Source organism: Pan troglodytes, chromosome 2 (genome assembly GCF_028858775.2).
Source record: "Pan troglodytes isolate AG18354 chromosome 2, NHGRI_mPanTro3-v2.0_pri, whole genome shotgun sequence".
Taxonomy (NCBI): Eukaryota; Metazoa; Chordata; class Mammalia; order Primates; family Hominidae; genus Pan; species Pan troglodytes.
Genome location: NC_086015.1, coordinates 50532189 through 50546197, shown reverse-complemented (window position 1 = coordinate 50546197; position 14009 = coordinate 50532189). Strand labels below are relative to the sequence as shown.

General features: G+C 40.8%; 1 protein-coding gene across 4 annotated transcripts in view; it reads left to right on the top strand.

The window, feature by feature from the left end:
- Positions 1–14009, top strand: part of LRRC2 (leucine rich repeat containing 2) — a 51726-nt gene that overhangs the window by 28221 nt on the left and 9496 nt on the right. For 3 of the 4 annotated variants that reach the window (XM_003309769.6, XM_054681717.2, XM_054681716.2), the window contains exons 5-7: positions 5728–5864; positions 8584–8729; positions 11063–11218. In XM_003309769.6, the coding sequence (XP_003309817.1) occupies positions 5728–5864; positions 8584–8729; positions 11063–11218 (439 nt within the window). Of the gene's footprint in view, positions 1–5727; positions 5865–8583; positions 8730–11062; positions 11219–11373; positions 11961–14009 lie in introns of those variants that run through there. The other variant, XM_063806757.1, reaches the window with a different exon arrangement.

Sequence of the window (14009 nt, the reverse complement as noted above, 5' to 3'; positions counted from 1 at the left end):
CATTGATAAATCTAGTTTAGCTTATGTTGTCTTTTTTTTTTTTTCCTTGAGACGGAGTTTCGCTCTTGTTGCCCCAGCTGGAGTGCAATGGCACAATCTCGGCTCACTGCAACCTCTGCCTCCCTGGTTCAAGCGATTCTCCTGCCTCAGCCTCCCAAGTAGCTAGGATTACAGTCACGTGCCACCAGCTGATTTTGTATTTTTTTTTTTAGTAGAGAAGGGGTTTCACCATGTTGACCAGGCTGGTCTCAAACTCCTGACCTCAGGTGCTCTGCCTGCCTCGGCTTCCCAAAGTGCTGGGATTACAGGCATGAGCCACAGTAACCAGCCTGATGTCTTTTTGATGGATCAAAATTTTATAATTCTCAGTCATTATTCAGTTGTGTTATCTTAAAATGAAAATGACAGTGATCATTATTGCTTCTCTTTTTCCTGGGGTGCAAGGAGTGAAGGTCTGGAGCTGCCCGGAGCTCCATTCTTACACATGTGCCCTGGGACCAGTGGTTTCGCATAGTTATGTGAAAATTTACCAGAAGCCAAGACCCTGTGGGACAGGTGGCTTGTGGAGCCTCTGGTGTTCATACATGTCTTGCTGGCTGTGTCAAGACTACAAGGCTCTGACCACCCTCTTACCCAGGCCGATCTTGGGGATGTTTATGCACGTACTAACCTTGAGGGATGAGGAGACACCTGCTCCCAGGCAAAGAGCTGCCTTGCTAACCACTTGCTGTAAAAGTGGTGGGTTCCCCAAGCTCAGGGTTCTCAGCTGTGATGTATATGTGCATAGCATCTATCCAGGCCATCTGCATCACACTTGGTAAACTTAGCTGTAAGTGCAACTCACATCAGTATGCTGTGTTGGACCAGGAGCCTCGTGTCTTCTGTCGGTATCCATGAAACAGGAATAGGCAAAATTTATTAGCTTCTAAGCAGGGTAAAATCAAATTTTAGACCCAACAAGGATAAGTACTTCTGTTTCCTTGCCTAGTTTCTGGAAAGGTAGAAAGGACCTTAGAATTTCTATGACTGAAAAGTACCATTTTTGACATGTAAGGGGTCATTTACCTCCTGCCCCTTTATTTTGCAAATTGGAGATACCCACTGACTGAATCATTAACTGACTGAATCATTATCATTTACATATTACACTAAGGAACTTCTTCAGAGCCTGGGCTAGAAGCCAGATTTCACTATTTGCAGGTCATTTTTGGGCAAGCTCATGGTATATTTAAATAACTGGATAGAGTTTCTGAGGACTGAGTTACTTTTAAAAACCCTTTTTAGGCTGGAGGCGGTGGCTCATGCCTGGAATCCCAGCACTTTGGGAGGCTGAGGCAGGCAGATCACTTGAGCCTAGGAGTTTGAGACCAGCCTGGGCAACATGGCAAAACCCCATCTCTACAAAAAGTAAAACATTAGCCAGGCATGATGGCGTGTGCCTGTGGGAGGATCGCTTGAGCCCAGGAGGTTGAGGCTGCAGTGAGCGGTGATGGCACCAGCCATCACTCCAGCCTGGGTGACAGGGTGAGACCCTGTCTCAAAACAAACAAACAAACAAACAACCCTTTTCAAGTAGAAAGGTTCTGTCCTTATACATTTGAGAAGCCACAGTGGTTGACCTAGACTCAGGGATCCTTGCCATCCTGCCACCTTGGCTTGGGAATCCAGTGGTTGGCAGCAAGATAGATGGGGTATTAAGCATGGAGCTGTCAAAAGGCAGGGCATCAGAGCATCACCATGGGATGAGTCATGCTCACAGTTGTCTGAAATGTCATCAGAGGTGCTCCATTTAATATGTATCTTTGTTCATTTCTTGAAATGTCTTCCTTGAAATTATTGCCAGCCAGATTAACATCTGTTCTTTTTTAACTTCCCACACTACACCAATGTACTATTCATTCTTTCCTTGTGAGCCAGTTTGATTTGAGCAGTGGTTTTCACCCTGGCTACACCTTAGAATCCCCCAAAGAGCCTTAAAAATCGAAACGCCCAAGACCCACTGCAGACCAATTCCATAGGAATCTCTGGGTACAGGGCCAGGAATCAGCATTTAACAAACTCCCTACATGATTCCCATGTGCAGCCATGGTTGAGACCACTGGTGGGGGAGTGAGGATGTTATCCTTGCACACTCGGAGGAGGAGAAGAGATTGGTGGGTGAGGGGTATCCGTGGGGGACCAATGTGGGATTGGGACACTATACTTAATCTCTCTGCTCTTCAGTTACTTCATCTGTAAAGTGGGGATAATAGTTGTTGCTGTCATTTAGTGGTTGTGAGGATTAGATAAGGCAATAAACACCAACATATTGGGTACATAGTTGTTATTCCAAGCGATTATTCAAGTGATTATTCCAAGGCACTCGAATCCTGTTGGAGACATGATGTCATCCCCACAGACCTCATTCATGTGCAGGGAAAACTATTCAAACATTCTAGAAAGGTGTAAAATGTAAAATAAGCCTCTCAGTAAGCACTAAGTTTCCTGGGTATTCACACTGTACATACACTCATGCTCTTCTATAGACCTACGTTGTAGCTGTCTATTTATAAACAGACATGTAACCATGCATGTTAAATATACTTACACACATGGGCTTACACTGTGTTCTTCAGTCTGTGCCTCACATGTTTCCCCCGATCACACCATGAAGGCGGAGGTGGACTCTAGGATCAGGCTGCCTGGGTCTTTGACTTACTAGAAGGTAACCTTGAGCAAGTCATTTACTCGTTTTCAGTTTCCTCATCTGTAAAATGGGGATAACAATAGTACCTAGTTCACCGCGTTGTTGTGAGGATTAAATAGATAATACATAGAAAGCATTTAGAGTAGGTGAATCCCTGGCATTCACTAGCCATTATTATTATTATTGCTATTATTAGCATCATCTTTATGTTAATGTTATTTTTCAGTATCAGAACATCTAAACCTTCCCCATTCTCCCTAGTAGCTGAGTGATGATTATGGCATGATTTATTTAACTTGTTCCCAAAATATTTTAAAATTAAACTTAGTGAACTGAAGACTGACCTAAGATTCTGAAGACACAGATGTTATCTAACTTTGAGTAACTTGAGCACATACTTTAATTTTTTAAATCTTAGTATTCTCATTTGTAGGATAAGGGGTCAGAATGATCTTTAAAATATCTGCCACCTCTAAAATTCTCTAGTTGAATTTTTTTGTGAGTTAAACTATGGGAAGGAGGGGGACAATAAATCTCAGAGGCTTTAATACTCTTTCTATACCAGATTTAAGTCATATATGTATTTTATCCAACTTATAATTTTCAGTCTATTTCAAATCAACAGAATATAATTTATCCAAATACATCCATAACTTAGGCAAAGACAGACGATTCCCTTCTCACATGGCTGAGACATATATCATATCTCCAGTTTGGAAATTCTTATGACATGTGAGTATCACAATTTTTCATCATTATATAGGAAATCTTAAGAAAAGAATACAATAATAAAAAGGGAGATGTTCTTAGAATGACTTAGGTAAGGCTGTCACCCTAATTTTCTTCTAGTACTTGCTTCTTGATACTCTGAGTTATTAACATGGAGTATTTTGAGCAAATCCTCTTTTTTACCAAACGTAAGTATTGAGGGCATCTAGAATAAATCAATTTTCACATGTGGGGCAAAATGAAAAGAAATGAAAATATATTAGTTCAGGGCATGTTTCTCTCCTAGAGGAGCAGATATAGCTCCTTACAAACTAGGGATAAATGAAGAAACACTCAACTGCAGGATCTGATGCTCAAGCATAGTGAGGAACGTGGGAATGAACAAAGGATTTTTAGCTCTTTTATGTTGAGCAGCTGAATTTTGTAAAGGAGGTGGGGTTTGATCTCTTATCATATTGTCTTATAGATCTACTGAGGGCTGATGAAGGGGAGGAGTCAGGGAGGTGTGATTACTAGACAGGGTATTCTTTTTCTCATTATTAGAGCAGTTATTTTTGACATTTGACATCAAGGAATTAAGAATGACAATGAGTGGTGCTCTTAACTTCTTTGTGAAATTCCCAAGAAATTATCATTATATGGATTTAAAATAGCTAATTATTGGAATTACAGATGATCCCCAATTTACAATGGTTAGATGTAAGGTTTTTCAGCTTTTTGATGGTGTGAAAGTGGTGTGCATTTAGTAGAAACTGTACTTTGTTCCTAGAAGGGTGCGGCTGCTAGAAAGAAAGAAAGAAACAAAGAAAGAAAGAAAGAAAGGAAAAGAAAATAAAAGAAAAGAAAGAAAACAAAAAAGAAAAGAAAAGAGCAGCACTATTTACAATAGTAAAGACTTGGAACCAACCCAAATGCCCATCAATGATAGACTGGATAAAGAAAATGTGGCACATATACACCATGGAATACTATGCAGCCATAAAAAGGAGGAGTTTGTGTCCTTTGCAGAGACATGGATGAAGCTGGAAGCCATCATTCTCAGCAAACTAACACAAGGAACAGAAAACCAAACACCGCATGTTCTCACTCACAGTGGGAGTTGAACAATGAGAACACATGGACACAGGGAGGGAACATCACACACTGGGCCTGTTGGGGGCTGGTGGGGAAAGGGGAGGGAGAACATTAGGACAAATACCTAATGCATGTGGGGCTTAAAACCTAGATGATGTGTTGATAGGTGCAGCAAACCACCATGGCACATGTATACCGATATAAGAAACCTGCATGTTCTGCACATGTATCCCAGAACTAAAAGTAAAACAAAAAAAATTAAAAAAAAAGAAAAGAAAGGAAGGAAGGAAGGAAGAAAGGAAGGGAAAGAAAGCGAAAGAAAGAAGAAAGAAAGAAAGACAGGCAGAGAGAGAAAGAAAAAGAAAGAAAGAAAGAAACAAAGAAAGAAAGAAACAAAGAAAAGAGAGAGAGGGAGGGAGGGAGGGAAGGAGGAAGGAAGGAAGGAAACTGTGAGTACCTATACAAACATTCTGCTTTTCATTTTCAGTGCAGTAGTCTATTTATTACAGGAGACATTCAACACTTTATTATAAAACAGGCTTTATGTTGGATGATTTTGCCCAACTGTAGGCTAATGTGTTCTCAGCACATTTAAGGTAGGCTAGGTGAAGCTACAATGTTTGATAGGTTAGGTGTATTAAATGCATTTTTGACTTATGATATTTTCAACTTATGATGGGCTTATTGAGGTGTAATTCCATCGTAAGTTAGGGAGAATCTGTATTTAAACATTTTTACTCAAATATTGTAAGATATGGTAATTCCTTAAGCTGCTCCTTGGGCTCTAGAAACAAGGAGCCGCTATAGAATTCACTGTGCTCCAGTTGCAATTATCTTCCCCTTACTGGAAATTAGGTCTGAGGGCTTTGGGAGAACAGGGAGTAGGTAGGCAGCTTCATTTCAGTTGGAAAAGATCCCTGGGCATTTCAAGAAAGAATAGACAAATCAGGTATTTAAAAATATGACACACTGAAGGCATGAGCCTTAAAAGTTTTGTTTCAGATTCTGTAATGTTGGACGCTTATCACACTGAAAAACTCTGTGATTTCCAGAACCTCGGGGTCATGATGCTACAAGATAATGTTCATCAGATACACCCCCCGAAACCCAAATACTAAATTATGTTTAGTTCCTTCCCCATCATTATTTACAGAGCTGTTTACTTCTTAGTTTTGCTTTTTGTTCTTAAAAGACCTTAAACGACCTATTCAATGGTTGTTAACTTTTTCTGATGACAGGTTGTTTGAAGAACCTGAAAGAACTCAATGTGAGTTTCAACTATCTGAAGAGCATTCCTCCAGAATTGGGAGATTGTGAAAATCTAGAGAGACTGGATTGTTCTGGAAATCTAGAATTAATGGAGCTGCCCTTTGAAGTAAGAGATAAACATTTCTGTACTACGATTCACTTTTATTTGGTTTATGACATAGAATGGTCTATAATATGGCAAGAAGTTTTAACATATGAAATCTGTCTTTATTATATCACCTTTTCCTGACATTTCAATCACCGTATACTGGTCTTTAAAAACTTCTTTTTTTTGAGGTGGAGTCTTGCTCTGTCACCCAGGCTGCAGTACAGTGGTGTGATCTCAGCTCACTGCAGGTTTTGCCTCCTGGGTTCAAGCAATTCTCCTGCCTCAGCCTCCTGAGTAGCTGGGACTACAGGTGCAAACCACCACGTCTGGCTAATTTTTGTATTTTTAGTAGAGGTGGGGTTTCACTATGTTGGCCAGGCTGGTCTCTAACTCCTGACTTCAGGTGATCCACCTGCCTTGGCCTCCCAGAGTCCTGGGATTACAGGTGTGAGCCACCGCACCTGCCCTTCTTTAAAAACATTTTATACTATGTCAGAACCCGAATTTAAGTTCAGAAATGCTATCAAAGGAAAACCAGGCAAAATTTCACACAAGAAATTTTTATTTGATGCTTTGCTTGTTGATGCTTGTAATATAAGATGCCTGTTGTCTCTAATGCAGATCCTGATTTATTTATCCACAATGGTAAAATTGAAAATAAAAGGGGTAAAATTTTTATATACTCATAGCAAAACTTGTAGATGATTAAAGTAGTCCTACAGATAGGATTTAAGAAATCCACTAATTTAAAAATATTCATTAGTTTATTTTGGTCTGTATTCACGGAAAAATGATTTTAAATCATTTTCTGATAAAGTGGAGCACATAAAAGTGAACAATTTTTAATGCCAAATTAAACTCAATAAGCATCTCGTGCTGGAGCGAGAGAAGGATCTCACAATCCTACTGGTAATGAATGGGCTAAAAATGGTGATTGCTGGTGACAAGGCACTGGACACCGATTGCCATCCTAGAAGGGGCATTATTTTCCTTTCCTGAATGCTGCAGGGTAGGAGGAAGTGGCTGCTTCTAAGCTGTTAGCACCCATTCCACCCTAGGAGATGCACAGCAGGGGTCCTGGTGAGGTTGCACAGCCAGGGGTCATGGTTCCCCGCACAGATCCACTCATCTCCCAGTCTTTTCCAGTTCAGGCAATGGCTCAATCTTCACACAGATGTTAAGGCTGGAAGTAAATTAAGTCATCCTCTCTTCTCCCATGTGCCATATCCAATCCATAAATAAATCCTGTTGAGCATGCCCTCCAGAATATATTCTGTCTAACCGTTCTCATCACCTTCCCACTGCCACCCTGGTCAAGACAGTGTTGTCTGTCATCTGGACTGGGGCAACAGCCTCCCTGTTTGCTTCTCTGCCCCTTCTTCTACCTTTTCCTCCTTTATTAAAGTGTAATCTACATACCATATGACTCACCCATTACAAGTGTACAGATTCAAATTTAGGCCATTTCCATCACTCCTCCCCCACCCACTACCCCCAATTCTCTCTTGCTCCTTTGATATGAATCCCCATTCCCACTCCCAGGACTAGGCAACATGGGAGGTGGAGGCTGAGATCTCTCCACTGCACTCCAGCCTGTGTGACAGAGTGAAACTCCATCTCAAAAAAAAAAAAAAAAATCTAACTATAATTGTTGAATTGTCTCTTTGTCCTTTTAATTCCATCAGTTTTTACTTCATATATTTTACATTGTCAGTTGCATATACATTTATGATTCTTGTATCTTCCTGACATACGTCAGGGGGGCTCCTGCTATTGACCCTTTTATTATTATGAAATGTCCTTCTTTATCCTCAACGATATTATTTCTTAAATATAATTTGTCTGATATTAATATAGTCACTCTAACTCTCTTATAGTTATGTTTTACATGATGATATGGTGATATGGTTTGGCTGTGTCCCCACCCAAATCTCATCTTGAATTGCAGCTCCCATAATTCCCACACGTTGTGGAAGGGACCTGGTGGGAGGTAATTGAATCATGGGAGCAGGTCTCTCTTGTGCTGTTCTCGTGAGAATAAATCTCATGAGATCTGGTGGTTTTATAAATGGGAGTTCCTCTGCATAAGCTCTCTTTTTGCCTGCTGCCATGTAAGGCGTGCCTTCGCTTCTCCTTTGCCTTCCACCATGATTGTGATTCCTCCCCAGCAATGTGGACCTATGAATCCATTAAACCTCTTTTCTTTGTAAATTACCCAGTATTGGTTATGTCTTTTTTTGTGTGCAGTGGCATAATCTCAGCTCACTGCAACCTCCGCTATCCAGGTTCAAGTGATTCTCCTGCCTCAGCCTCCCAAGTAGTTGGGATTACAGGTGTGCACCAGCACATCTCGTTAATTTTTGTATTTTTAGTAGAGACGGGGTTTTGCCATGGTGTCCAGGCTGGTCTTGAACTTCTGGGCTCAAGCAATCTGTCCACCTCAGCCTCCCAAAGTGCTAGAATTACAGGCATGAGCAGCCACGCCCAGCTTGCACTGATAATTTATAGCAATATAAAATCCTGGAAGGCAGCCGCAGTGTATTATTTATCTTAACTTCTCTACGTGTGCACAGTGAATGACACATCCGAGGTGCTCCAAAATACATACTGTATTGATCTGCTTTGCATATATTCATAGAAATGCCTTTGGGGAAGAAATATCCATCTTAAAATTATTAGTTGAACTTAATTCCCACTCTTATAAAAGTAATTAGAACATTTTGTTATTCATTTCTAGTTAAGTAATTTGAAGCAAGTTACATTTGTAGATATCTCAGCAAACAAGTTTTCCAGTGTCCCAATCTGTGTCCTGCGGATGTCGAATTTGCAGTGGTTGGATATCAGCAGCAATAACCTGACCGACCTGCCGCAAGATATAGACAGGTAGCTACTTGCATTCTAAGGTGAGGTGTATGTATTAGTTACTAACGCTTCAAACACTGTTAACATTTGAAACATGTATACTACATGAATGTTCTTTGGAATCAACTAATTTTCCAGAGTTTCCTTTCCAGGAAATCAGTTTCCGAGGAAACTATAGAATAAGACAATTTCCAGTCTGCATCATACATGTATGTGTTTACGTGCATTTGAACACCTCTTCATTGTCTTGATGAACTTTAATTTGCTTTAGTCTCCATAGAATGGCACCACTAACTTTCCTTCACTCTACAGAAGTGGAAAAGTTAATTTATTAAGTATAGAATAGAAACATATCACTGTATGTTTAGAATATCAATGAGGACAAATTTTATTGTCCTCATTTCATTTATTGATTCATTATACATAAACTTTCAAACAAAATTGATATGCTTAGCCAGGTTTTCAAATTATATTCTTTCAAATTAAAAATATACATATTTTTAAATTTTTATTTTTTGTTCAGACAGGGTCTTGCTTTGTTTCCCAGGCTGGTCTCAAACTCCTGGGTGCAAGCAGTCCTTCTGCCTTGGCCTCTCAAAGTTCTGGGATTACAGGCATGAGCCACTGTGCCTGGCCCAAATTATATTCTTGCAGCTATTTCATGTTTTTCAAAGTAAGAATTATCATGTAAGTTTCAGTCATTCACTTATAATATTATTAGACTCCTGTATGGCAAGCCTAGAGAATGGGATGGGTTTAAAGTGGTAAATGAAACACAATCTCTGGCATCCTGGGATCTACAATTTTTTTTTTTTGAGACAGAGTCCTGCTAGCTGCCCAGGCTGGAGTGCAGTAGTGCAGTCATGGCTCACTGCAGCCTCGACTGCTTGGGCTTAAGCAATTCCCTCACCTCAGCCTCCCAAGTAGCTGGGGCCACAGATGTGTGCCATCATGCCTGGCTAATTTTTTAAAATAATTATTTGTAGAGATAAGGTCTTGCTATATTACCCAGGCTGGTCTTGAATTCCTGGACTCAAGCGATCCTCCTGCCTCAGCCTCCCAAAGTGCTGGGATTACAGGCATGAGCCACCGTGCCTGGCCTACAATCTTTTTTATAAAGAAACACAAGCAAGCTATGATGACACAGAGGCCAGCAATGGCTTAGGCCTGAATGCCATCTTGTATGACTTTTTTTTATTCCTGGTACATGTAATGTGTATTGATGCTTTCTAGGCTTTTGAGGCTAAGAGGGAATCTTTTAGTTTGCAACATGGGAACTTTATGAAATATTTGTATGATAATCCAAAGTTTTGGAAATAAATGAAAGAAAAATTCCCAGGGGGAGGCCACTGAGTTAGAATAAAATGGAAAACAGAATAAGACATATTTGGATCATATTTTGCTCATTTACTTTTCACTCCGCAGTTGCCTTCCTGTTTTAAAGTTGGAAGACGTGATGAGAGAAGGATAATAACTGGGCTTTAAAGATATACAAGAGGAGGCTGGGCACAGTGGCTCTTGCCTGTAATCCTAGCACTTTGGGAGGCCAAGGAAGGAGGATTGCTTAAAGCCAGGAGTTCAAGACAAGCCTAGGCAACATAGTGAGACCCTGTCTTTCTCATTAAAAAAAAAAAAAAGTGTACCAAAGGAAGTACATTGCTAAAATCTGTTTATTCTCATTTCAATTCTAGTATGATTGCCTTCCCATGCCCTGTTAACCCTTGTAAATGCAGTAGACTCTCGGAAGGGACATACTGATGTTTGAGGCTCCATCATGGCCTAGTGTGTATTGTGCAGTATGCTTATCCCGCTGCTATAGCTGTGTCTTCAACTGGTGATTAAGTCAGTAAAAACTTCCAAAAAATCACGTCACCTGGCATGACTTTAGTTACTTAAAACTTAGGCAGAGCATAGTGGCTTATGCCTGTAATCTCAACACTTTGGGAGGCTGAGGCGGGCAGACTGCTTGAGCCCAGGAGTTCAAGACCAGCCTGGGCACTATGGCAAGACCCTCTGTCTCTACAAAAAATACAAAAAATAATTAGCCAGGCATGATGGCGTGTGCCTGTAGTCCTAGTTACTCAGGAGTCTGAGGTGGGAGGATCATTTGAGCCCAGGAAGTTGAGGCTGCAGTGAGCCGAGATTGTACCACTGCACTCCAACCTGGGCAACATAATAACACCTTGTCTCAAAAAAAAAAACGAAGAACAAAACTTAGAATAAGTTGGTTCTCATAAAGGTCACATGTATAAAATAAAGTAGGGACTTCCTGTTAGAATTTATTTGTAATTCATGTTGGTTTTCTTAGCTATGATGCTAAGTCCAGTGCTATGATTGTTTTTACCTCTTCTTAGGCTAGAGGAGCTGCAGAGCTTTCTCTTGTATAAAAACAAGTTGACCTACCTTCCCTATTCCATGCTGAACCTGAAGAAGCTCACTCTGTTAGTCGTCAGTGGGGACCATTTGGTGGAGCTCCCAACTGCCCTTTGTGACTCGTCCACACCTTTAAAGTGAGTAGCCCAGAAATCCCAGTAGACACACTCAGACACAGGTAAGGAGTGAGAAGTACCAGAGCCTGGGCAGCTGTCTCAAGACCCGGATTAGATGGCTCTCGTACTCTGAGAACCTGATCCCAACTCACAGAAGTTCTGGTGACTTTTTACAGGATTTTGGAGTTTGTGGCATATGACACGAGGAAGAGGCACAGGGTTCAGAGGATTTCTGCACAAATGCATGCTGGTTGATGGTGTTGCGGGACATATGTCCAGGGCCTGTGATCTCTTGCTCAGTGCTCACGTCGCTGCTGGCCTGGAGGGGTCAGCAGATGTTGAAAGGACCCTCCCTGATTGCTTCACCCTTCTTTAGGTTTCCTTAAGTGAACCTATAAACCACCCACAACTAAGAAAAACCATCCATGCAAATGTACTCCAAACAGCCTCCAATCTGGGGATGTGGAAGTGGAATTGAGAAGTCCTGGCTCCGCCCTCCCCTGAAATGACTCCAAGGCAGCTGATGGCTCCCTGGCAGCACATCCTCCCAGAATCTGGAGCTTTGGGGTTGCCCCATTAATTCTACCTGAGACCATTTTTGTCCATCCCTAGCGGTTTGGGCCCTCCCCACATTATTCACACGAGGCTGCTCTAGTAAGAGCCACCTTCTCTCTGTCCAGAGACCTATTGGCCTTGAACACCAGGTGGCTGTTAACGCAACCACTAGCGAGAATATTTCCCCAGGACTCCTAGTTCTTCAGTGGTAAGTGCTTACTATCAGCAGAGTTCAATCTTATCTTCCTGTCCTTGCAATAAATGCATGGCAAACAAATAAAGAGGTTTGACTGCTGGAAAGAAAGAGAACAACTCCATATCTGTATAAGCACAAAATAAACAGGGTGTAAGACATCTCACGCATGCCTTACTCTGCTCCTTCCACTAGAATAGGTCTTCCACTGTGCTTGGCTGTGTGTGGAATATTGTTTGAATAAGAAGAGGACCACTGGTGAGAGGGGTAGCAGGACTCCTCCCTAGAGCCCCTTCCACATCCAGCCCCTGGAAGCAGGCTTGGCAGCTTCATGTCTCATAGCAGTCAGGGTAAACCTGTCACCTAACTAAAGTAATTTCAAATGATATAATTGTAGGACTCAGAAATCTAAGAGAATCAGATGGAAGCTCTTTGAATTATTGAAATTTCAATAAAAAGAATAGATACAGGTTTGCATAAATATTTAATAGCTTACTGATTCTTAGAAATAACCTGTAGAAGTTCAAGACCAACCTGGCCAACAAGGTGAAACCCCGTCTCTACTAAAAATACAAAAAATTAACTGGGCACAGTGACGGGCACCTGTAATCCCCGCTACTCAGGAGGCTGAGGCAGGAGAATCGCTTGAAACCGGGAGGCGGAATTTGCAATAAGCCGAGGTTGTGCCACTGCACTACAGCCTGGCGACAGAGCTAGACTCCATCAAAAAAAAAAAAAGAAAGAAAAAGAAAAAGAAAAAAAGGAAATAACCTGTAGAAAAATAGTGGAAGAAATGATGACATTAATAATAATAACCAAAAATCTAAAATATCTAGGAAAACCTCTAGTGAAAATAGTCCTCTTACATGAATAGTATTAAACAGTCTTCCCAAAGAATAATAAAGAAGTCTTGAATATTTGAAAAAGGTATAATGTATCTTTTCTGGGTGAAAAGGCGGTGAAGATGTGATTTCTTCCAAAAATTATACTTAAGTGTAATATAATTCCAATCATAACTCTAATGGAATTTCTTTTTTGGAGCTTGAAAAATGGATTTGACAGTGTATGTGGAAGGACAAAGCTAAGGACAGTAATAATAATTTTAGAAAACAAGAGTAGTGTGACAGAACTTGCCTTATCAAGGATTATAGTGTGGCCAGGCACAGTGGCTCATGCCTGTAACCTAACCCTTTGTGAGGGTGAGGCAGGAGGATTGCTTTAGCTCAGGAGTTTGAGATCGGTGTGGGTAACATAGCGAGATACTGTCTCTACAAAAAATTAAGAAATTAGCCAGGCATGGTGATATGCCCCTGTAGTCCTAGGTACTTGGGAGGCTGAGGCAGGAGGATTGCTTGAGCCCAGGAGTTCGATGTTACAGTGAGTCATGATTTCACTGCTGCATTCCAACCTGAGCAACACAGCAAGACCCTGTCTAAAAAAAAAAAAAGGCCTGGCATGGTGGCATGTGCCTGTAGTCCCAGCTACCTGGGTGGCTGAGGTGCAAGGGTCGCTTGAGCTTGGGAGGTCGAGGCTGCAGTGAGCCATGATTGTGCACCACTGCACTGCAGCCTGGATGATAGAGCAAGACTCTATCTAAAAAAAAAAAAAAAAAAAAGAAAGAAAAAGAAAAGAATTACAGTACATTTAGAAGGGGTGACCTCAAAATGATGCAATGCTGGGCAATGATTTATAGGTGAGTTATTGGAAGAGAATAGGTAGTCCTGAAATCAATGCTAATACATGATATAGGAATTTTCATAAGCAACTGGGGAAAGTATGAATGACTTCATATGGTATGAAGAAACTGGCTAGTGATAAAGCCTGTTCTTCACTTTATAGCATAAGAAATCTTGGAGTACTACATCGCTATATATGCCATATATAGTTAATATCACAAATATATGGTATAAATAGCATATAGAAAGAAAACTAGACCAAGAGACAAGTTAAATATAAAAAGAAAGTTATTAAAAGAATAAGGAATGCCATGTTAATCATGATGGCTTGATCCCTTTTAACACTTATACACTTATCCTTTATAACAGCCTATTAAAATGAAAGGAA